The following is a 25360-nucleotide window of genomic DNA, read 5'->3' on the forward strand; positions in this document are numbered from 1 at the left end:
ACAAACTGGGAGAACTTAAGCTGGCCAAGCTGGGAATGGTCCCTCGGCTGTGCCAGCATCCCATCCTCTTGGAAAAGGTTTTGTCCATCTGCTGGGCTTTGAGGAGGGAGCTGCAGTGCCAGGAACATCTTCCCCCGTGTTTAACCTTGTCTCACGGTAGCGATGGGAAAGGAAATCAGCTTATTCCAAAGTCTCTTTTCCAAACCACACTGGTAGGTAGTGGATAGACAGGTGCCGTTGAAGGTGACTCATCCCACCCTTGGGAGGTCTAGCATAGGTGGGGTGAATCACCCGCTGGCAGTACCTGCCTCCCTCCAGAGCCAGGGCGGCTTCAGAGGAAGGCTGGAAATCATCTTACAAGTTAGGACATCCAGAATTAAGGTGTCAACATGTAGGTGTCTCAATGTGCACTGGGTGCCTTTTGCTTCACTTCCAAATAGCTGAATGATGTGGGATGACTCCCACCATTCCTACCTGGAGCCTATTTTTCAGGTTTCTGCATCTCTTTCAGAAATAACAAGGAAATTCTGCAACTCTGTAGTGGCAACATGAATTACAGGATTCATGTTCATGTCAGCTGTGCTCACAGATTCACAGAATCATTTGGGCTGGAAGGAACCTTTAAACATCCCATCCAGTCCAATATCTCTGCCACGAGCAGGGATATTTTCAGCTCAGTCAGGCTGCTCAAAGCCCCATCCAACCTGACATGGGATGTTTCCAGTGTTGGGACCTCCACCACCTCTCTGGGCAACCTATGCTAGTGTTTCACCACCTTCAGCATAAAGAATTGCTTCCTACTATCTAGCCTGAATCTCCCCACTTTCAGTTTAAAACCATTCCCCCTTTCCTGTAGCTACATGACCTTGTAAAACGTCTCTCTCCATCTTTCTTGCAAGCCTGCTTGAAGTTTTGAAGGGCCTCAAAAAGGTCTTGCTGGAGCCTTTTCTTTTCCAGACTGAACAATCCCAACTCTCTCAACCTCTCTTTCCAGCAGAGGTGCTCCAGCCCCCTGGTAATTTCCATGGCCCAGTGCTCATCAGTACCTACTGCAGCCAGACCGTAGGAGCCATAGTGAGATGCTGAACAAGAACCACCATAACACAAGCTGGGAGACAGCTCCACGTCCTTTAAGCATAAGTTTTGGTGCTCATCACACCTGTATCAGATGGAGAAGAGGAGCAGAGCCCTGGGAAGGCACCTTCACACTTAACCGGGCTCCCCCATAGATACCTGTGGCCTGGAGTCACCACACAACATCAAAATGACAAGAAACAAGGTTTTCTGTAGCCCTCCCTCCCCACCCCAAAACACGATCGCGCCACCAGCACTTGGCTCCATCCAACCCAGCGCAATGTGGGAAAATCAACCTTAACTTGCTAATCATCAGCAGCATCGCAACGCCAGTAGTCCCCTCGGGCCAGAGCCCATACTGGCTAGATGCTTAATTAATGCTTAATTATTTTGGCTTTTCAAAAGATGACTTTGGAAAGCACCAAATTTGCGTGTCCAGCAAACATCCGTAGACCCGAGGCCACGGGGATGGCCACTCTGGCCCAAGAAGGGAGGCAGCTCAGTATCTGCAGTGGCTTTGCCTTCCCAGCATGGCCAAAGGCAAGACAACAAAGTCCTGCTAATAATTTAAGAGCAGTTTAATAAACACATAAAAAGATCTAGTCTCTTTATTTTTCACATCCGCTTTCTAGCATTTATGCAAGTTAAGGGTGATTATCCTAGAAGTAACTAAGGCAAATTTGTTTGTGTGTGTGTTTCTCTCACCTTTTTTGTTTTGATTTTTCCCCCCACTGCTTTTACATAAAGCAATCACATAAAAATAGTTATAAATAGAAAAATTGCAAAGGTTTTTCACCCCTAGACAAATAGGAAAAAAAAAAATAACCCAGCAAACCCAACAAACAAATTGAGACAGAAAAGCCACCTTGCTTCAAGTCCTTGTACAGTACTCAGCATCTTTGGATACTTTACAATGACTCCAAATCGTAGACAAAAAAACACCTGAAGTAACCAGTCATCTGCAAAACGTCACTTATGTAAGAATTTGATACAGATAAAAAAAAAAAAGAAGTTTGATGCAGTTTTAAGAAGTTTTCTCTTTTTTTGCCTCCATTGACTTGTTGCACATGGAGTCTTTGTGGGTTTCTTTTTGGAGGAGGAAGCAAGCTTCAGGCAGTCCTTTGGGATCACTCTGTGATGGATGGTGAAAGAGCAGGAGTTCTTCATGCCCTCATGGGAGGCTGTGGACCCCTTGTGTCCCCCTCTTGCTCCAGTGAGGGCATCCTCATCCAGCCACCGCTTCAGGGTGGCACCATCAACGGGCAAACCCAGGTGTTCATGAGTGTGTGGTCCTCTCATTCTCTTTGATTCTGCTGATGTTGAAATGTGTTGATAAAAAGAGAAAGAAAAAGCCCTCATTTGTAATATTTACGTTCCTCAGAGCTGTTTTCTTGTAAAACCAACTCCCTGGGGCACCCACCGCAAGCCATCTCAGCTAGTGGTGAAACTGGGGTCCCACCACATCTGAAAGGAGCTGTCAGAGGTAGACGGCCATCAAAAGCCCTTCTCCTTGACAGCTCATGTTTTCAGGGGCTGAAGGAAGCTGATGGTGTGAGTCCAGGCCACTTCTTTGCCTTAAAAGAAATATTAGATGGGTTGGCCAGGCCAGTGTCTGCAGGGATCTGGGGAGGAACCCAGGTCCAGTGGCCACGATGGGAAATCTTCAGCTTGGCGCACTCCATCATATGTTACTGCCTCCTCTTTTGAACCCACAAATGGTGAAGAAATAGAATTTCTACTCGCTTGCAAGTAGATAATCTCATCTGTAGAAAGATGAGATCTTGCAGAATTCTTATCCACAAAGATTCTTTGAGATGAGCAGCACAGAAATCTGCACACACATTTATCCCCATTGACACTGCAGATTCAGTGACACTCAAGTTTTTCCTAAGTTTTTGTCATCAAAATATATATAGGAATTAGGGGGAATTAAGGAAAAAAAAACCAAGACATTTCAGAATGGTCAGTGATGATGAACTCTGACTCTTTGGTTTGAAACGACTTTTTCATTTCAAAATTCCCACACGGTTTATTTTTGCAAAGCAAGGGTTTAAAAAAAACCCTAAGGGCTGAAACATTTCTGATCCTTTTAAAATGCTTCCTTCACCTTTTCAAGCAACTGAAGTTAAAATACTCAAAATAGGCTTTGGTTCTCCTTATGAAATGTGGAAAATGCCGGAGAACCAAAATAAGTAAAATCCCCCTTTTCCACCCAGCTTTGCTCCTGGGTGATTTTATATAGATTTTTTTTTTTAATTATTATTTTATTATTTTATATTTTTAGCATCCCAACTTATCCTGCACAGCAGGGCTTTCACCAGCCCTGCGAATCTGATACACCGCTGAGAAAGGCAATGGCTGGGATCCTTCCCAACGTGGCTCCTTTACCCTCCCATTTATCACTTTTTTATCACTTGTAGAACAAATTTTGTTGCCAGACATGGGAATTAATTAAAATAAAAAGTCCTTTTGACCAAAAGTGCCACGGAATGTAACATATCAAAACTGAATATGGACGGCTTGTTGGTGTCCAGCAGGCGCTGCAGGTGAAAAATGGAGAACATCTCCCCTAGAAGAGCCATCTCATGGTGATGTCTGTGCCCTGGACTAAGGCAACTGACATTTTCTGGGAGTGTTGAAGAGAGGAGCAGTCCTGGCCTGGCCATCCCAGATGGAGGTGTGAGCGGTGGGTGGCTGGATGGGGCAGTGAGTGCCCCATGGCCCCAAAGCCAAGTGCATCGCAGAGTCTAAAGTGCCGGTGGCCACGGGGCACAGCACCCGTCCACCCACCCGCTCACCCCGGGGCTGACCCCGAGCCCCAAGCCCCATGGCAGTGAGGGGACAAAGAGCCTCTTGGGAGCTAGACAATGAGAAAGGGCAGGCGGTGGCATCTAGGGAGCCAGTTGTTCTCTTAAGAGGGAGTGGATGCATGGTGGGGCTGTGCATGGGGTTAGTTGCTCGCTTCGGAGATGGGAGCCATGTGGCCGAGCCCTGCCAAGCCACTGAAACCCGCGCTCCAAGGATCGGGAAGGGGGAAGAAGGGCTGGGCAGCAAGGTTTTCGTTATGGCCCAGGGTGAAGGCAAAGATGCCCGCGTTTCTCTCCATGTCCAGCTGGGCTCGCCTCAAGAGCTTCATCTGGGTTTCTTCGAACTGGCTTTCCAGCTCCTGCAGGCTGAAGCCGGTCTTGGCCCCGCTCAAAAAGTGTTTGGGGCTGGGGCCAGGAAGGCACATGGCCGCGCCGCTGAGGTGGCTGCTCATCTCCTCCAGAGTAGGTGGCATCATGAAGCTCTTCTCCACTGGTGGGCCGCCGGGAGCGAAGAGCAAGCCAGCTGCCCTCCACGCCGCTGGTTTGCGCCCTCGCCGAGGCCGAGCGATCCGGCAGCTCTGGCGTTTGATGTGGCGATGGAGGTGGTCGGAGCGGGTGAAGCTCTTGTAGCAGAACTCACACTGGTAGGGCCGGATGCCAGTGTGGATGCGCATGTGGTTCTTCAGGTCGTAGTTGTGCACGAACTTGGCGTTGCAGTGGATGCACAGGTACGGCCGCTCCCCCGTGTGCTTCCGCATGTGGATTTTGAGCTTGTCCTGCCTGCAAAAGAAAAGGTGCTGGGTCAGCTCACAGAAAGGGTCATTGGGCACTGGCAGAAGCTGCCCAGGGAGGGGGTTGATTCACCTTCCCTGGAGGTGTTTAAGGCACAAGTGGATGAGGTGCTGAGGGACATGGTTTAGTGTTTGATACGAATGGTTGGACTCGATGATCCGGTGGGTCTTTTCCAACCTGGTTATTCTATGATTCTATGATTCTAGGTGGTGTGGGCTGGAAGGGATGAGGTTGGGTTTGCTCCTTGGATAAGGAGAGGGAAAGGTGATGGTAAGCTGGAGAGCTGAACTCTGCTCTTCCAGCCACAGCACCGCCCCAATGTGTAGATGCTCCCGTAGGCTGGAGTTCACATCCAGCTCCTCCTGCCCCAGGTGACAGAGCCCAAACATCACAAAAAACCCAGCCTTCCACGTCAGGAGTTTTCAGCCCATCCCAAATAGTCCAGAACAGCCTAATTGGAGGAAAAATCCCCTGGAATAAAGCCGAAACACATATAGGAATCTCTACATAAGTACAGCTGTCTGCAAAGAAGGAAATTAGTTGAGCTTGTGGAGAAAGGTTGCTTAAACAGTCCCTTTCAGAGCTGAATTTCCCTTCCTTTTATCCTTGCACTGACCACTGGGTGTCTCAGGAGCTTTATCTGAAGCAGGATCATGGCACAGGGTGAGGCGAGTGGAGGTGCAGGCAGCCCAGGCGTTCTGCACCCACTGTCCTTCCCAGACATCTTCTCCAAGGCCAAGTCAAGCACATCCAGCCTCACACAGTTTGGAGAAGGTTATTAAATATAGCCACACGACAGCACAATATCCATCCCAACGGTACTTCTTTGCAAATAGAGTAGGATTTTTTTTTAAAGAGGAGTATCTCAAAGCCGTAAGAATATTTTCCCAGCCTGTCAGCGCAATCACTGTGGGTTTTTTTCCATTAAAGGTTTCCTTCTGCAGTCTACAAAAATCACAGCTAAGGCGTACGCTTACAAAAAGTAAAGCTCGTTGTTGCTGAACTGAGCTGAGTGTGCTGCCTAGGTGGCACCAGCGGAATTCAAGTAAGGAAAGAGCAAAGTGGAAGAATTCATATTGTTTTCTGAAGTACTTACAGCATAATACCTCCTAGATGTTAGTAACATGTCTAAGATAATGCAGAATATATGGGGTCACATCATTATTACATGTAAAGTAAGTGATCATGCAAAAAAGCCCCCCAAAAATCTATTTAATCCAACAGGTAAAGCCCTCAAAACTTGCAAGGTGCTGCCTTTTCACTAATTTCTGGTGCAAATTGAAGCAGCTTTCGGTGACATGACAGGCCATGAGGAGAGTAGCACTAGGACAGGCATCCCTGCAAACCAATCCATCAGGATCAAGGACGCAGAGAAGTACCCCTAGCAGGAGAGTCACTTCTTCACTGCTTTATTGCCCTTGGGGAACTCATCCCAGCCTGGTCCTGCATCCGGAATGGCAGCACAGGCAGTGGAGATGCTCCCAAGATTTTAACAGGGCACGCTTCCCCAGAAAGGGCCGGAATCAGTTCTCAGCAGCAGGCAAAGCAGCGTGGAAAATTTCAGCCCAAATGGATACTGTGCCGTGAAGTTGTACACAGGGGCTCGTAATGCGAAGTGTTGGGAAATGTTAATAAAAAGCAGAGCTACCAGCCCCACCTATAATAAGATTTAAACCTATACATGTAGTGTTTAAGCTAGTAGGATCACTTTTCCTAATAAACACGCAGCATGCCAGGACTGTATAATGTAAACACAGGCAAAGTTTTTTTTTTTTTTCAGGCTATTACCCATCTCCAGCAGCAGACAGGGAGAAACTCAATCCTCCCTGCCCTGGCAGGACGTCTGTGGGATGGAAGAGAGGTTTTATGGATCCACCTGGAGATGCTCAGAGGCTGGGTGGGGGGAGATGCTCCAGTGGCAGCGAAGCACCCCGGGGAGGATGAAGCAAGGGAAACGTGGGCTTTGTGGGACGGGAGCTTGGCTTGCAGGCTCTCTGAAGGAGAACCACGCTCTCTCTCTGTGTGAATAACCTTAATGCAATTGTGTTAGGAGAGCGATTAGGGCTCTGCGAGCTGTCACAACACAAATAATAGGAACAAATAATGTTAACCTTTCTGGCTGGTACACTTTCTCCTTGAGTACTCCAGGGCTGTCTTGGTGGAAAAGCTGAAATATTTGCCGTTTTCTTCAGTGTTCTAGCAGGACAAGCCACAGACTAGAAGCTGAGCAGCCTTTGTTTAAGGGGAAAATTAACGAGCTATTAAATGAAGTCCTGTTTCCTGTGATCAGATGTCCCTGGGAGTCAGGAGTGGCAGATCCAGGCGCACGTGTGGTCCTTGCCGTGGGATGTGGGATCACACTGATGCAAAGGGGAAAGGATCTGATGGGAAGGCTGAGGGACTCCCCACCTAGGAAAAAATATTTTCTCTATTTCCCCAGTAAATTTGTTCCTGCACAGTTCCTTGAGTGCAGAAATAATGCAAAGGACTGACTCATTCAGAAAACCCATTTGAAATCTCTGTTCCCCTGCACCCTTGCTCCCAGGGGACCCCAAAGTGGACCACCTGGGATTGCATCTCACCAGTGAAAGCACCGCTCACTGCCATGGATGTAAATCTCATGCTTTCGGGAAGCATGAAATTCCCCGAGAGCAAAACCCTTAATGCAAGCTGTGGCATTCAGGAAAACCTGGCAGAAATCTCTTTCTACATCTCAATCACTCCACTTTGCTTAAACACAGTTTCTCCTAAAGGAAAGCTCTCACATTGGAGTAATGCTGCAAATGGCTAAAATAACCCCAAACAAAACCAAACAGCTGTGTGCTATTCAAAATACTTCCAAACACATTTAAAAATAAACTAATGTTTTGAATTTCCACTGTGCTCAGGGCATTAAAGAAGGCAACAACCCCTACAGCTTTCGGATTCGTGTGATGTGACCCAAATGAATGGCTTCGTTTTCATGAATGATGATAGAAGCCTGCACTATTGGGTTAGTTCCAATTTTCTTTGGTTGCCCAGAGCAGTGGTGGCTGCCCCATCCCTGGAGGTGTTCAAGGCCAGGTTGGATGGGGCTTGGAGCCCCTGATCCAGTGGGAAGTGTCCCTGCACATGGGTTGGAACTGGATGGACTTTAATGTCCCTTCCAACCCAACCCATTCCATGATTCTATGGTTCTTTTATTGGCTTAAAGTCCTCCTACCCCTGTGCTTTGTATTTAGAAGCTGTTGAGCGTATGGGTGGATGTAGAAGCCGCTGCGTTTAACTCTGTATTAGTAATGGGCTACGCTAGAACATCTCTGCATTGAGTTTTTAACCTCCAAGATGCTAATTTAACTTGTCTGGACTAGGTGCCGGGATACCTGAATTCCCACCAGAACGCCCCTAGTAACCTTTTCAGTGACTGTGAGTCAGTACCAACATCCCCCTGTGCCTCACCCAGCCTCCCCTAATGAAGCCAATGATGCTGCTGCCTTGTGAAGGACTTCTGGAGCCCTCTGGGAGGGCTCAGCTCTAATATTCCAGTTACAGGGAAAGTGTTGGCGATGGGTCAAGCCAAAACTATTTCCCTGTCAGCAATTAGCACCTGCAGCATCACACCCAGGAGAGTGATGGGGACGGCAGGATGGGGCTTGCCAGGTAGTCCTTCCACACTCACCAGGCTGAACCCATTCTGCTCCTCCTAGCAGAGCCTGCTGTCTGGAGGTGATGACCCAGCGCCAACCTGGGGATGCAGCACCAGCAGGAGCTGGATCCAAACTCCTGCATGCAGGAATTAGCACCAGGCAGTGGCCTTTCCCCTGCAAATACCAGGGTGAGCTCACTCACGTCCCATACGCCCACCCGAGGCAAGATGCTCCTTGCATTATAATGCGGTGTCTGCTGTATTAATGGAGTGGAACATGGAAATTTATTTTCAGGTCAAATCCTCATCATCTGCATAACTTCCACTCAAATATTACCACAGAGATGGGAGAAGAAAGACAGGCTGAATGTGGGAGTACCCCAGGTGTCTGGCCATTGTCAGGAGCTCGCCTTTGCCTACTGTGCATATTATTTTCCACTGGTTTTCTCGCCCCAGCCTAGCAGGGTTCTCTCTCTCACACGCAGCCAGGAGCTGAAATACCATGCTCTTGTCAGAAAGCTTTATTATTATGGTAAAGATTGTACTCATTAGATATTAATTATACCCAGCAAGAGCAGGTCCAGGAATCTATTTGTCTCTGTTAACCGATTAAATTTGCCCGGCTTTTCAGAGAAGGGCTGCAAGCTGTAGCATTAGATTTGCATCGCCTGCTCCAATTTATTACTATCAAGGGCTTGGCCAGGGTGCAGAGAGGTTCAAAGGCTGGGAATGTAAGTATACTTGTACTAGGGGTGGATCTGGTTGGTCACACCTACCTTGGAGCAGCCCATGTTGGGGTTGGTCTCAACTAACTTGAGATACCTAAAAGTTACATGCCCTAATCTAAGCCCCACAAGTTGTTTTCGTGGTCAGGGATGATGACCCCTGCTCATCCCCTTTCCTCATCTACCTCTTTGAAGGAGCTGATCTCTTTCCACTGACCATGGAGGGAGTTAAGGTGCCAGGATATTGTGTGACCAGCATTCAGGGTGATAAATCATAGAATCACAGAATGATTTAGGTTGTAAAAGACCTTGAAGTACGTCAAGTCCAACCGTTAATCTCACACTAGCAAGCCTGCCACTAAACCATGTCCCTAAGCACCACATCTACCTGTCTTTCAAGCATCCCCAGGGATGGTGACCTCACCACTTCCCTGGGCAGCCTCTGCCAATGCTTGACAACCCTTTCATTGAAGAAATATTTCCTTATATCCATTCTGAACCTCCTTTGGTGCAATTTCAGCCCATTTCCTCTCATCCTATTGCTTTTTACCTTAGAAAAGAGACTGGCCCCCACCTTGCTACTAACGTATCATAATTAGGACCAGCCTCAGAAAGCGCAGACGCTGTTCTGTCTAAACATATGCAACTTGGTTGTGGTCTACAGTGATGCCAAAATGTGCAGACCTAAACTAATTACAACCCACAGCTAAACGCCCCTTCTAACTCAGCGCATCTCCTGGCACATTAGAGATGAAGCCTCCTTGGATGTTTGGCCATCTGTTTTCCAGATGACTCTGGTCCAACTGTGGTGAAGTATGGTGGAGCTGAAAATATCCTGTTATTTATTTAGGCTTCTGTCCAGTGAGTGGATGGATCCAGTGAGCTGTGGATGCCATCCACAACCCACCAAAATCAGGAGGTTTGTTTCCTTCCTCCATCCTCCCTTCCTCCCTTTCTTTGCTCCTTCTTTCAGGGTTAAAAAAAGACGTGTAGCTTAGGAATCGGCTAGAGGTCGTGATGTGGCCCCTTCAACCACCACCCTCCCCTCCACACGCGAACACTCATGGCACAGGTAACCAACGCACACCTGGTAAAGCGGACTTCACAGATATTGCACATATACGGCTTCTCTCCCGTGTGGGTTCTCATGTGCCTGGGCAGCTTCCCGGCCCCCATGATGACTTTGTTACAGATGGGACATTGCTGGGATGCCTTGGGCTTTATCTTCCTCTCTTCCTCCAGGGGCCATGGGGGAAAAACTCCTCCAAACTGGGTAGCGTTTAGGAAATTGAGATAAGCGCTATAGTCAGTCTCTGCCTTAATATGACCTAAGGGACCTGCTGGGGTGTTGGTAAACATGTTCTTGAGGAAGTCATTAGGGAAAGGAGGCAGAGGTAGGTCCTCCTTCTCCTCCTCTTCCTTGATCTTCCTCTTTTTGATCACCAGATCCAAGGGCCCATTGTCTACTTGTGGTTCTTCAAGCTGGGAGAAAGAGCTAAAATCGCCATTCCATAGATGGGGGAAGAAGGGAGGGGTGAAAGGAGAGAGAGCTGGCCTCCTTTCTGGGATGTTCTCCTTAGGGTACAGGTTTTCCCTTAGCAAGGACTCAATGGAGAAGTCTCGTATCACACCCAAGTGTCCAGAGGAGCTGTTGGCCGGATAGTGATTTGGAAAGTCTTTAGGTGCTTCTGTATACGCTTCTTCAGTAAGATCAGACTTAGAAGGGCTTTGGTGACAGCTTACTTCTTGGACATCGGTTAGGTTCTCCTGATTGACAAAATCTTCCACTTCTTCCTCCTCCTCCTCCTCATCTTCATCCTCATCTTCGTCATCATCTTCATCCTCTTTGTCATCCTCCTCCTCCGCCTCTCTGTCAGGCTCCATGATTTCAAGGCATACATTGATAATGCACTGGATCTCCAGCATCTTCGCAGCACTGAGGATGTGCTTGACATTTGAGGTGGTGATGGTGAGGGTTGAGGTGTAGGCAAACTCAAGGATGGCAGAAAGTGCTTCAGGCTTGACAAAGTCAATCTCGTAAACACAGGGCTGGTCTGTTAAAGTGCCAGTAGTGAAGAGTTTTTTGAAGTACTTGCTGCAGGCAGCAAGGACAGACCGATGGGTCCGGTACTCCTGGTCCTGTACAATGAGGATGACATCGCAGAGGAGACCATCATGCCGCTGCTCATTTAAACCACATAAGACTTCACTGCTGTGGTTTGGGAATGGGATCCCAATAAGATCTTCAATGCCATTGGCCATATTCTCATTTAGTGCCCTAGGACAAAACACAGAGAGAAAGGAATCAGCACAGGGTCTCAATCAGTAACACAAAACCGACCCTGCCTGCTTTCAGTGTCCTCCTCTCCCCTAGCCTACATACACCTCTGTAATCACGTCCTGTCTACGCTGGCCAAGTGCTTCTCCATGTCACCTTCAACTCCTTCCAGGTCCTCCATGATTTAACCTCTGCTTCCCTCCACATCTCTTTGTCTCCTTATTTGCCTCCATCCTCTACTCAGTTCCCACCTTGCTCACTTTTTCATAACCACCAGAAGCTCCCTCTTCTCTTTCACATCCCTCCCCCAGGAACCTTGTGCAATGACTCCCTCCCCATCATGTTTCTTCCACATCCTCCCAGAGCCAACATCTCTCCAGGCACACGTTGGATTTGTCCTGCCAGGAGCTATGTGGTGAAAGGGTAAGGCTGTATTGCTTCACACTGACAAGTGTCAGCACCCACACTGCTTGAACAGATGAGCCAGGGAGTGCCCATCTCATCTACGCTATTGTTTTTGGGACTGGTACAACTGGACGTCCCAAGTGGGAGGGACTGCTGGTCATGGCTGCTTGCTGCGGCAGGAGAGCAGTCCTCGTAGACCCGAAGGTCTCCAGTTCCTGTGTCCTCCTGCGACCTTAGGCCTGAAAGGTGTCCCATATTACCTCAGCACATGGGCAGCCCACGTGGGGATGTCTTCCAAAGGGATCTGAGAGTGGAGGAGGCAAGCAAGGAGTTGTGAGTCACATTGCACTTAAATGCTCAGAGAAAGACAACCAGAGAGCAAAGGCCTGGCCAGAGGCAGATGGCTGTCTGCTATCTTCATCCATGAGCTGAGCTTGCTCTGTTCCTAATCCTGTTTGGACTTGTTAGCATGGTATCAAATGCCCCGTGCATCTGGCAGACACCTTCCCCTGCCAGAGCAGCTCCACTTTCAAAGGGAAATTCAGAAGCAAAAAGCCCACACCCAAAAGCCTGATTTATTTCTTTTTTTCAAATTTTTTATCTGTAAGATGTTTCCTCTTTCACATGGCTCCAGCAGCCCTTCCACATGAGAAATCCCAAGAAAGGAGAGCGACTTCCTCCAGCAGGCAATGAATACATTAATCCCATCACACACAGAATACATCAAACAGTCAGAATAACTTTGAATACACTAACCCTTTGTCAGCCCCCAGGACGCAGAGCATGTGTTCATGCAGTGTCACCTCTACGAGCCCTGGCTCATGGCTCTGCTGCAGGTAGACAGTTCACAGCTGAATAGTTGATCTCCAAGAGAGACCAGGGTACATGTAAGTAAAACTGCAACCCCCACTCTGGTCCCTTTTGCAAGGCTGAGACTATCAGGCAGGTTCCCGATCCCACCCTGTGCCACCTCTGCACCTCTCGTGGGATTCATCCCCACGTCCTGGGTGTCCTTCCCTGATTGATTCCTGGCCACATGGGCTCCAAACTTCCTTCCCACCAGATACAGGGACCTGGTCTGACACATTGAGTTGGACTGGTGGCTACCCTGTCACCTGCCTCCAGTCCTTGGAGATGTGTCCAGTTCTGGGCCCCTCACCACAAGAAGGATGTTGAGGCTCTGGAGCGAGTCCAGAGAAGAGCAAGGAAGCTGGTGAAGGGGCTGGAGAACAGGCTTTATGAGGAACGGCTGAGGGGAGACCTCATTGCTCTCTCCAACTACCTGAAACGAGGTTGTGGAGAGGAGGGAGCTGGGCTCTTCTCCCAAGTGACAGGGGACAGGACGAGAGGCAACGGCCTCAAGCTCCACCACAGGAGGTTTAGACTGAACATTAGGAAAAAATTTTTCACGGAAAGGGTCATTGGGCACTGGAACAGGCTGCCCAGGAGGGGGTTGAGTCACCTTCCCTGGAGGGGTTTAAGGGACAGGTGGACGAGGCGCTGAGGGACATGGTTTTGTGTTTAATAGGAATGGTTGGACTCGATGATCCAGTGGGTCTCTTCCAACCTAGTGATTCTATGATTCTATGATTCTATGAAAGAGCCTGATTTGATGGAGTTAGTCTAAGGGAATTCTTGCTTCACCTTGGTCAGCAAGCCAGTTACCCTTGGAGGAGGCTGAGGAGCCACAGAGGGGACTGGACACTGCAGCAAACATTCCTGTGAGAAGAGTAAAGCCACCTCCCTTCTCATCCCTTTGCAGGGTCATTCTCCAGATGAGACCTTGCAGATAGCTCCCCCACACCTAATCTGTGCTGCCGAACACTTGCTGCCCGTGTGGGAGCCGGTGAGTGAAAGTCTTGGGAAGACAACGCAACCCAGATGGAACAACGCCCCAGGAAGTGTTACGGACCACCAGCTGGGTGGGAACGACACCAGAACAGGGGGCAAAATGCCCCAAAGACTCACAGGGAGCTGGAGAACAGCCCCCACCATGGGAAGCCCTCTACAGCAACCCCCTCAAGTGTAGAGGTGGGGAGAGGAACTGGGAATAACGCCACTCTGAGCCCCCCCTTCAGCTCCAGCCACTGGCGTTTTCAGTCGAGGGGCGATGCTCTAGTCCCGAATCCCCCGGTGTGCTCATTAGCTCCACGCTAATTATGTCTGTTGTCTGAAACAAATTGATTCATTACAGTGTGCTGTGCTTAACCATGTTAACTAGCTACGCTCCTCTACCAGCCTGACCAGCTCTGTATCAAATCTTCCTTGAAAATCACTGACAAATGAAGTAAATCCGATGTGTTCTCAAAACCAAGTGTAAGATAATAAATAACCCCTGAGCCAGGGAGGAAAAAATGACTTTTTAGGGCTTTGTTTCCTTAATAATAAGCACGACCAATTAAATCTCTATTGCTGTGTTTATCTTCTACTCATTTGTTTTTGTTTGGAAGGAGCATTCATGCTAGAGGAGCTCCTTGCACAAAGAAACGTGTCTTCTTATGAATCTATTTTGATCTTTTATTGCCAAATCACCCTAAATGCAAAAGATCAGAGAAGCAGGATATCAGACTACTCTGACAATTGTTTTTATAGAGTTTTTCTCCTAGACACTAAACTCCGTTCTCCCTAATTTGTACATTATTCACTCAGCAGCCAAGAAAAAAAAAATGGAATTAGGAGATCAGGAGCTATATGATTATAAACTAAAATGATGTACAGCTCCTTTGGTGGAAATTGAATCCCTTCCCTTCCTTTTCCCCTCCTGGTCCTCTCGAGATGCGGTGCTATTAACCGAAGCACTTAGGCAAACCAATAACTTCACAGGATGCTGGCAAAATTGAAGGTGATTCATGTCACTTAAATGGGTAGGGGGTGGGAGGAAGAGAATCAGCCCTTTCATTTGCATAGATTTGCATTTTTTAAACTTGCAGGGTGGTTTGACAGCTCCGGAGCTCAGCAAGCCTGAGAAATGACCTTATGGTTCCCATGCCCCCGGGGAGGTTGATGGCCACAGGCTGCAAGTGTGCTGAGGCTGACATTTTCCTTCCTCTCCCTCCCTTCTCTCCCTCCTCCTGCGCTCCCCCTTTCCCCTCCCCAAGCCACGGGTGGGGTCCTCAGGAATAACAGGCCTAAAAATAGCATCTGAGGGTGACAAATGTCACCAGAACATGCACACACGCAGGCAAATGCTGAATGGACTAAATGTGTTAAAACAGAAAAATCCCATTTTATAACAGAAAATTACAGCACTGTCAAAATAAACTAGGGGGGAAGGGTGGAGGGCACCTAAAATAAATGTATTCTGCAGATGAGATCTTGAAATATTGCATTTGTGGGCACACTTAAGACTCATTCATTACTTTCTTGCCATGAAAACCCCATTTATAAACGAATGATCCTGGAAGATGCTATTTGGATACAGGACCACGTCCCTGCACACCACCTGCGGGCACATGGCAAGCTCTGTCAGCACATTGAGGGACCTGAGGCTGCAGGAGGAGAGAAGAGGAGGTGGGAGTAGCTGAGCTTTGCCCGGTTTTTGGGTGAAAAATCACTTTTTTGGGGGGATGGATGGAGCTTCACCAGCTCAGGACAGTGATTGTCGCACCAGCACGATGGAGGTGTGTAGGCAGATGTGGACAGGAGTCTCAGCTGTGATACTGAGGTCCAACCTCACTGCCTGCTTGAACGTGGGTGATACAACCCAGACAGAAGCCAGGGACTGGAAATATTATAAACCACCTACGATGTGCACTCTCTGGGTGACCTGAAGCTCATCCAGGGCACTCTGCTGCTCAAAAGCCTCTTCTATTTTTCATTTTTATTTCTTGGTTGCTTTATTCTCATGTCTGCTTTTAACTTCAAGCCTTCTTCAGTATAATGCAGCCTCTGAAAACCAATAATATACCAGCATAAAACTGAAATACCAGAGAGGGAGAGAGGCGAAATGCTCATTGAGCATTGTGATAAATAAGAAATAGAAGTATACTCGATAGATTATAGAGATATATCTATGGAAATAAATAAAGTAAACTAATATTGTCTATGTTCATTTGTATGAGTGGAAATAGAGGATGGCTACAGCTCAAGGGAGCCCTGGGAAAGTTGTGCCAGCCCCAAGGAGGGGTAGGATCCTGCCTGTGGGTCTCTACATTACTCAAAGCCATGAGCAGGAGAGCTGTGACCTGTGGGGCTCCTCATCAGCACTTCCCTCTCCTTCCTCAACTCTGGTAACAATGCCCTGCAAAGCCGGGACCTTGGAGGAGATAAAGGCTGCCAGGAAGAGCCCAGGGCTGTACAGCACATGGTGCCTGGTTCAGGACTATCTCAGCGCAGAGATGTCCCCTTCCCGCTTGCTCCATCCATGGGGACAACACTTCACAACCTGAGTCTTCACTGGGAGATGGCAGTTTTGGCCAATAATTGTATGCTGGCATGAAGCATCATTATTATACTATGCAGCTTTAAAATATTTTAATATGTCTATATCTGTATATACTTATATTTTTATATTTGTATAGAGATTCTCGGGGCATTTAATCTTGAAAAGTGTATTGCTTGGCCTTCTCTTTGTAATGAATTTCCCCACGGGAAGGAGACGGATCCTGACCACATTTCTTCTTGGTGTGCAAAGCACTGGGCTCTTCCCAGGAGTGCCACCCCAAAGATATGGGATTACCCCAAGGGAAGCTGGGGAGTGCAAAGCAGCTGCGCGCCGTGTCGTGCTCATTCTGCATTCAGTGTGACAGAGGCAGGAGCCTGAGGCTCTGGCTGATCTCTGCCTGCTATCTGTGTCAAAATGACATTTTTCCAGGCAAAACAAATGATGTCTCCAATTCTTCCCTTCACCCAGCCTTGTGCATGGAATGGGGTTTAGGATGCGTGCCCAGGGGCAGGGCTTGGGGTTGAGAACCACACCGAGGTCGGGTCCTGCCACCCCAACACAGGATCCCTCACGCTCAGTCCCTGCAGGCACAAAACCCCAGCAGGGATTCAGGCTCTATACCTGAATCATGAGGACACCCAGCAAAGCATCCCTGAGGTGGCTGGACCTGGATGTGGGGCATTGAGCATCTCCGGCCACCCCAGCCTGCTGCCTGCTGCGGGAGAGGGAGCCATAGAATCACAGAAAGGTTTGGATTGGAAGAGATCTTTAAACATCATCTAATCCACCCCCTTGCAGTGAGCAGGGTCATCTTGAACTGGATCAGGTTGCTCCAAGTCCCATTCAACCTGACCTGGAATGTTTCCAGGGATGGGGCATCCACCACCTCTCTGGGCAACCTGGGCCTCAGCACCCTCAGCATAAACAATTTCCTTCCTTTTATTTAGTCTGAATCTCCCCTCTTTTAGTTTAAAACCATTCCCCTCATCCAATTGGTACAGGCCCTGCCAAAAAGTCTGCTCCTGTCTTTCTTATAAGCCCTCTTTCTGTATTGAAAGGCCAGCATGGAACCAGGAGGAGGTTTCAATGGCTTTCTCCATCCCGATTTATTTTCTACTACCAACTCTTTCCCCGACTGCCTAGGACATTTGGCACCCCAAGGGACAGACCCTTTAGCTGTGCTGCTTTGCTACCTGTTTTTCTTTGCCAATCCCTGCTCCAGGTGGCACCCAGGGTGGGCTGGATGTTCTTCCTCTGTGTCCCCACGGTCCTGTGTAGCGTGTAGACCTGCCTGCTACATCCATCAGCCCATAAATATAAGTTGTGTTTGGGTTTTTTCCAGGTTTATTTGTGCCTTGTCATAATGAGGCAATTAAGATGTGCATGTGAGATTACCCTAATCTGTCAAAATATTACAGCTGTTTTCCATGGAATATGCTAACCCGTGATTGATAGCTCCTGGTCCTTAGCCGTGTTGTTATTTTAGGGGAATAGGGATTCTGGGTCTCTGCTCCATGACCTTGAGCAAGTCTCTGGTACAGGTGGTGTCTCTGAGCCACCCACATTTGCCACCCCACCCAAAACTGTCCCCATGGGGATGACACTGTTCCTTCGGCCAAGCACTTGATTACAATTTGGAAGATGCCTCTTCTCTCACACCATGAAATCGCGATCTCTAAAAGCCCATTTGAAATTCAAGCAGAGAGGCGGTTTTTTTTTTTCCCTTTTTTAAAACAATCCCAAGGTGTAAAGCCCCAAAAGTGCAAATATTTGCTTAAGCACAGCTCCCCTCTGAACATCTTGTCTCCAGAAGAACATGTTATTAAACCACCCACCCTAGTACCTAGTGTTTCTCCCCTCTGGCAGGAAGGTGGGGCAGAGAGTGCTCCTTGTCTTTCAATCACTTCCCTGTAAGATGCCTGAAATGATGAGGAAAATGCAGTGACACTGAACACTGCCTCCCTCGCAAAGAAATCATGGGCTTTTTAAAGGAGACGAGACACTTTGCAGACCCAGAGATGATGCTGTGTGAGGAAACAGGCTCACTAGCAATAGCTGGTTTTAATGCTGGGCTGGGCACCAGCCTCTAACAGCTGAGACCATCCTCCCCCTTGGGACCAGTCTTGCCTGGGGAAAGGTGGTGGTGTTTGCATTTTAAGTGGTGTGTAGAATCATAGAATCATAGAATGGTTGGGGTTGGAAGAGACCACGAAGGCCATGCAGTCCTGCAGCAACCAGTGACATCTTCAATCAGATCAGGTTGCTCAGAGCCCCATACAACCTGACCCTCAATGTTCCCAGGGATGGGACATCCACTACCTCACTGGGAAACCAGTTAGTGTTTCACCGAAGACAGCATAAAAAAATTTTCCTAAAACGTAATCTAAACTTCTCTTTCAGTTTGAAAAATTACCCCACGCTCTATTGCTACAAGTCCTGCTAAAACATTTTTCCCCATCTTTCTTATCAGTGCTCTGCAAGTACTGAAAAGCCACAATAAGGTCTCCTCAGAGTCTTCTCCAGGCTGAACAACCCCAACTCCCTCAGCCTCTCTTCACAGGGGTGGTGCTCCAGGCCTTTGATCACTTTGGTGGACTCCTCTGGACCCACTCCAACGGGTCCATGTCTTTCCTGTGCTGAGGAATAATAGGTTCGTACACCCAAAACTGAGGTTCCCTCCTCAAAAATCACAGATTTTGCTTAGATCTGAAAAGCAGACAAGGATAGAGAAGCCTTGGCGAGGATCCACCTGGCTGCTAGAAAGGGAGCAGCTCCACAAATGGAGCAGGTCAGTACAATTTAAGAAGATGCTCCATGGGACGCCAGAGCAGCAGCAGTGGTGGTGCAGATAGAGACCACGGATGCTGGGAGGAGAGGGATGGCCAAGAAGCCTGAGGGGGACAGCCCAACCCTTTCTGACCAGCCTCCACGGAGCCAAAGATGTGAGATAGCTCTCACCTGAAGGAGCCTTGGAAGTCGAGCACGGTTTGATCACATACTTAATGTGGTTACACTTCAGTGACTGAGATCACACGAGTGACCTTCAGGCTGGTATTTCTCCATTACCTACAGGCCTTTTCAATATTAATACTAATCTCTAAACAAAATCCTTGGGCATACAAGGATTCATCCTTATCAATATCTGGGGGGCAAGTTGAGCCGAAGCGAAACACGTATGTTTACAAACACACTACATAAAACTGTCTCCTCTCCTCTCCAGCGATGGTTTTAAGCTACAAGAGGAGAGGTTTAGACTAGTTATTAGGAAGAATTTCTTTTTTCACCAAGGGTGGTGGCACAGAGGTCCAGGTTGCCCAGAGAGGTGGTGGCTGCCCCATCCCTGGAAACATTCCAGGCCAGGTTGGATGGGACTTGGAGCAACCTAATCCAGTAGAAGATGTCCCTGCTCACTGCAGAGGGATGGAACTGGATGAACTTCATGATCCTTTCCAACCCAAACCACTCTATGATTCTGTGATCAGAAAGCCATCTTCACCTGATGTCCCACCAGGGAATCCAAAATAAAAGGTGGAGAAAAACCTGTAGTACATCCAATGATCCCAGCAGCAATGCATTTAACGCCTTCTTCATTTTTGTGACAGCCACTCTTCCCAGTTTCCAAACTTCATCAGAGAAGTTCAGCTGGCCATGCAGACCTGGGGCATGTCAATACTGAAGACCTGCTCTATTTCGCTGTGACAACGTCACTTGGGAAGTACCACAAGGACTAGTTGCTTAAGCAGATAATAGTGATTATAGGTGCCACCTATTCACATGCTGAGGTGTGGAGGTGCAAATGTCTGCTGTGCCCTTTGTGAATCTGTCCTTGGGAATTTTTAAAGGCTAGTTACACATTGCAGCAAATATTCTGCATCTCTCAACAAATCTATCCCTGCAGGTCAGCTCCAGCTGCTGAGAGCCTAAACCAGGCACCTTGCACTTCCACAGCTTTGTTTATGTACAGATACAATCTAGTGAAATGGCAAATTATGAATCATAGAATCATAGAATCACCAGGTTGGAAAAGACCCATTGGATTATCGAGTCCAACCATTCCTATCAATCACTAAACCATGTCCCTCAGTGCCTCATCCACTTGTCCCTTAAACACCTCCAGGGAAGGTGACTCAACCGCCTCCCTGGACATTTAAAACTTGTGGGTCCTTTTCTATTGCTGGCTTTGGTTCCTCTAGATTTGGTTCCTCAGATCCTCTGTCTGCACAGTTGGGGGCTACTGATTGTAATGGGAAATTGCCACTGCTCCATGACCACCAAGAACCCAATCCTGGTCCATGGGATAGTTAAGTTAATGCCATTTTTCCTGCCCTTAGCTCTTCCATGGTCTTGTTGCTCAAGTTGGCCCCTCCAATGGCATGTGATGAATCATAGAATCATAGAATAGTTAGAGTTGGAAGGGACCTTAAAGATCATCTAGTTCCTACCCCCTTGCCATGAAGAAGAGGTCAAACTCCTCTTTCCCTTCTTGCTCATCATAGCAGGCACCAGGTATCCAAAAAGCCGCAGCATCCCCTTAGATCTATCCCAAGGTCTCCCACCCTGATATGACCTGGACATCATTCTACAACAAGATCCTAGAGTCTGGTATGACATTTGGTGGATCAACACCCAGCCTCTGGGTGAGCTTGTAGGGACCTAGCACCCAGCAGCTCTTCACAGTGTGGGATTAATGCTCAGAAGATGACATCACACCACCAGGACCAAGCCCCAGGGCTCTTTCATTTCCTCACAACCACTTCTTGGGCTCTAGATAAAAGCAAACAAAAGCCCTGCGTGGTCAGGGTAGAGCTCAGTGCATCCTAAAATTGAAAGCCTGCATTTGCACTTCAGTTTATTCTGTCTGGCTTCTTTAAATTACCCAGCACGTTTCTTAATTTCAGAGTTTATATAACTCTCCAAAACCAGGAGCTTTGGGTCAGTTTTGTGTGGCAGCTTGATTAAGTCTGTATCCCGCATCACAAGTCTCATTTAATGTGCTGAGCAGGTCTTGGCAAAGGGAGATCCCAGTGATAAATGTCCAAACACAAACAATTACTGGAGTGGCGCTGAAGGCACAGCCCAGCTTCATGTGGTGTTTTGAGGGCTACATTTATACAAAAAGCAAGGGCAAATAAATTAACCACAGTGCCTAGAAAGGTGCCATGGGAGAGGACTGTATAAGTGGTCATATCAGATCACAGTGTGGCCTTGTCCCCAGCTTCCAAGCAGTACCAGGACCAGATGGTGCTCTGGGCATCAAATCCCTTCTGCTCCTCTCCGCTGCGGTTTCTGCAAGGCTGGAGGTGCTCAATATCCTGTTAGTTATGTTTATTACCCCTGGAATCCTTCAGAGGTCCCTCTCTACATGTCTGTTTGTTAACCCTGATGTTCTCCTGGCCATGCTCCAGCATTTAGGGACTTCTAAGTGCTGGTACAGGAAATGATCCTGGATTAATATCTCCCCTCCCTATGTGTCTATATGCACACACATCCGTACAAGTTATACGTGTGTGTTTGTGGGTATATTGAAACCTCAGACAAGGGGGAATGTGTCAAGGGAAACAGAAGAGTTTCCAGTCGTCCCATGCAACCACACAACTCCCATGGAAACTCACTCGTACTTCAAGTGATCCATCCCCCCTCCCACACAGTGTTCTACAAAAAAATGCGACCCCAAACCTCTCTAAAAAGAGCGAGAGGAAAATGCCCACCAGAGATGTGCCCAAGCTGGAGATGGCCTGGCTGAACATCAGGTTGCTGGTCACTCCAGCATCTCTGCCATGACCTGGATGATGGTTCGCTAGGTCCATGATATTGTTGGTGGTGTTTCAGCCCATGTATTTGCAGCTTCTCTCCTTCCACACCACCTTCCCCCTTGTGCAAGGTGTCCACCCCTGCCAAAGGGGGCTATGTAAGATTTATATAGGATGTTACAAGATATAGGATGCTATAAGATAGATATAGGGCTACAAAGATGATCCGAGGGCTGCAGCACCTCCCATACTGAGGTGAGAGCCCATACAGGATGAGAGAGTTGGGGCTGTTCAGCCTGAAGAAGAGAAACCTCTGAGAAGACCTTAGAGCAGCTTCCAGTACCTGAACGAGGCTCTAGAAAAGCTGGGGAGGGACTTTTTATGAAGGCATGTAGTGATAGGACAAGGGGAAATGGATTTAAATTGGAGAAGGGAGGATTTAGACTAGAAATAAGGAGGAAATTCTTCACATGGAGGGTGGGGAGGCCCTGGCCCAGGTTGCCCAGGGAAGCTGTGGCTGCCCCATCCCTGGAGATGTCCAAGGTCAAGATGCATGGGGCTTGGAGCCCCTGATCCAGTGGGAGGTGTCCCTGCCCATGGCAGGGGTGGACTGGATGGGCTTGGAGGTCCCTTCCAACCCAAACCACTCCAGGATTCTATGATTCTGTGCATCTCTACGGGCACACAATATTACAGCCCTGTGAGCCCATTGGTGGCAGGTACTTCCTTCTAGCATAGCCTTAAAAATAGCAAAACAAGCCATTTCCTCCCATTCTGAGCTCTCCTGGGAGAACAGGCAGGCCCCTTCACTCCTTCTTGCTTTGCTTTTCTCCGGAGCCAGAAAAAGGAAAAGAAATTAAAAAAAGGCTCCGTTTGAATGGCGCGTACACACTGGGTGGGTTTGCTTCCTGACAAGAAAAAAAAAAAAAACCACGGCGGAAAAATGTGCCCAGCTTAACCATGGAAAACTGGTTTGGCTAGTGTCCCTCCGGACTGGACAGGATTGCAAGGGACTTGGCCACAGATCCGGGCAAGGCTGCCACCAGCCTGCGTGCAAACAGCGCTGCAAAATAAAATAAAACAAGTTGTTTTTTTTTTTTGAGTGCCCCAAAAAAGCAAGGGGCAAAGGATGGGGGATCGAGCTCCCCCTTCTCTTCTCACCCCTCGCCTCCAGAGAGAAAGCCACTGAAGGGAGGACGGTGGGAGTAAAAACAAAAGGGTCAGAGTGCTAGCACGTTAAATCAGAAGCAGATGTGTGCCTGCTCGCCAGCCTGAGTCACTGCGGGAGGGTGGGGAATGGGGGGGGTCATTGCTATTTTGGTTCTGGGTGTGGGGTACAGAAAACAATGCGAGGAGAAGGTGGTGCAGTGTTTGAGCAGGCTTAATATTGGCTTGGGAGCAGGTATGAGCAGGCTTCAGAAGCCATGGGGCGGGAGGCTCAGCTCAGCAGCGGGGGCATTGGCAGCAGCTCTGCTCCGTCTCCCTGCCTGGGCAGGGCTGCTCCTTTGGACCCTCCCCAGGCTCTCCTGGAGCATCGCCAGGCACCCCCAGTCATGCAGATCCCTCTTTGGGGCAGTTTCTTGGTGGTGCCTCTCATGTCCCGCAGCATCATCGCTCCAGGAAGAGCCCCTGTTTCCATGCACTGGTCAAGATGTGCCACCACTGGACCCACCACGTAGCCAAGCCATCTGTAGACTTCCACCAAGCAGTGGCAGAAGCCTCATCCTACCTCACCCAAGGACAACCTCAGGAGGCAGCATGTCTCTAAAACCCAGCTTGCTTTGGGCCAAGACCCATTACACAAGCTTAGCATCACCTTTCACCTCCCACCTTGCCTTCCACCACTTACACTGCATTGATGTTCGTCAGGCTTGCAGTCCCCTGAGTATTTACCTCAGATTGGTCTATTTTTCTCTGGCATAACCCAAAATATTATTTTCCTGCTTGGCTTTCATGAGAAAGTTTGCAACCTCATTAATTTTTAATTGCAATTTAAGTCCTGGAGTTCTAAGCGCATGATCTCCACTGCTACGGCCAGGGCAGAATAGCACCCATGTGGAACTATAAAGTGGATTTTGGAGACGTATGTTCATGGAAAGTGCCTCTGCAGAGCATCTCCCCCTGTGATGGCCATCCAACCTGTAAAGACACATCCCCTCCAGCACCGCTCCATCACCTGTACCGTAGGCAGAAACCTAGCCCTGGGCTTGGAGAATCACAATCAACCCCAAAACAGGATGAAAGTTCAAGTATTCAGAGTGAGGACTCAACCCACCCATTTTTTTTCCCACAGGAGCCCAAGCGCCATCACAGAGTGGTGAATATTGTACCTCCCCATCATTCACTGATGGATAACCCAACCCTGGAAACGTTCAAGGTCAGGCTGGATGGGGCTCTGAGCAACCTGATGTAGTTGAGGATGTCCCTGCTTGTTGCAGGGGAGGTTGGAACAGGTGACCTTGAAAGGTCTCTTTCAACGCAAACCATTCTATGATGCTATGATTATTTTTCTTCAAGCCAAGACTTCTCTGAATCGCACGTCCCTACTGCGCTGAAACCCCAGCGAGGTACATCACCACCACATCTCCAACCCCTAAACTGGGTATTTCCAGAGGAAATACTGATAAGCTTCTGCAGAGGACAGTCAGGAAAAGGGGATAAGACTTTTATCCAGGCTCCTTGTATATGAACCAGCCAACTAATGAGCTCTCTGAAGACCACAGGTAATATATGAGTATAACCTTATAGTGTGGCCCAAGCACTGAATATCCAGAGGCAACTCCCTGTCTTCGGGGGACGATTGAATCCAGCTCTCAAGGTTACAGAGCAATTTAACTGAAGATCAGGGGTCATATTCAGACCTCATTTGTATCTCAGCTCCTCCTGCGCATGAAGCCCCTGGTTTCTCTGCCAACCTGCTAGAAAGCTAAACAGCAGCTGAGTTGTCAGTTCAGCCCTGATCCTGCAAAGCCTCACCCGCCTGAGCAATCTCTGCGATTCAGTGGGGTCCACCCATGCCCAGCTTGGTAAATATAGCCAAAGCTGGTGGAGGACCAACAGAAGAAACACTTCTAAACTCTCCCAAAGATATAACCTGGAAGAAGGAAAAGAAAAATATCTACCGCTTAGATGTTTCAGCTAGAATACATGAAAAAACAATGAAAATCAATAGGATTAACTTTTCAATTGATGCTCCTGCAAGCAAGGAGGGTTTGTGGGATCAAGCCCCCCAAGCAAGGCAACTCCTACGTCCCAGCTGACTATGTGCACATGCCAAATCACAGTCTGATTCAATTTAAAACAGCTGAGTTGTAAATGAGGCTTATAATGGAATTGGCAAATGACCATTCAATACAGCATTGCAAACCAACAACATTCAAAAATAACAGGGGCTTAAGTCAGAATTCAGCACTCGGCGGGGTGAGAGTGCAGGATCAGGGGTGTAGCACGCCTTCGGCTGCAAAAACAGCCCAAGCAAGCAAGGAGAAAACCCCAACCTCTTCCTTCTGATGGATTTTAG

General features: G+C 48.3%; 1 protein-coding gene across 5 annotated transcripts in view; it reads right to left on the reverse strand.

Moving 5' to 3' along the window:
* Window positions 1-3905: 3905 nt before the first annotated feature.
* The window catches only part of ZBTB7C (zinc finger and BTB domain containing 7C), a 143190-nt gene continuing 121735 nt past the window's right edge, over window positions 3906-25360 (reverse strand). For 4 of the 5 annotated variants that reach the window (XM_069880991.1, XM_069880989.1, XM_069880990.1 and 1 more), the window contains 2 exons: window positions 10111-11301; window positions 3906-4661 (listed from right to left, as the gene is read on the reverse strand). In XM_069880991.1, the coding sequence (XP_069737092.1) occupies window positions 4025-4661; window positions 10111-11285 (1812 nt within the window). In that variant the 5' untranslated portion in view covers window positions 11286-11301 and the 3' untranslated portion in view covers window positions 3906-4024. Of the gene's footprint in view, window positions 4662-10110; window positions 11302-12462; window positions 12582-25360 lie in introns of those variants that run through there. The other variant, XM_069880988.1, reaches the window with a different exon arrangement.

The sequence above is a fragment of the Phaenicophaeus curvirostris genome, chromosome Z (genome assembly GCF_032191515.1).
Source record: "Phaenicophaeus curvirostris isolate KB17595 chromosome Z, BPBGC_Pcur_1.0, whole genome shotgun sequence".
NCBI lineage: Eukaryota > Metazoa > Chordata > Aves > Cuculiformes > Cuculidae > Phaenicophaeus > Phaenicophaeus curvirostris.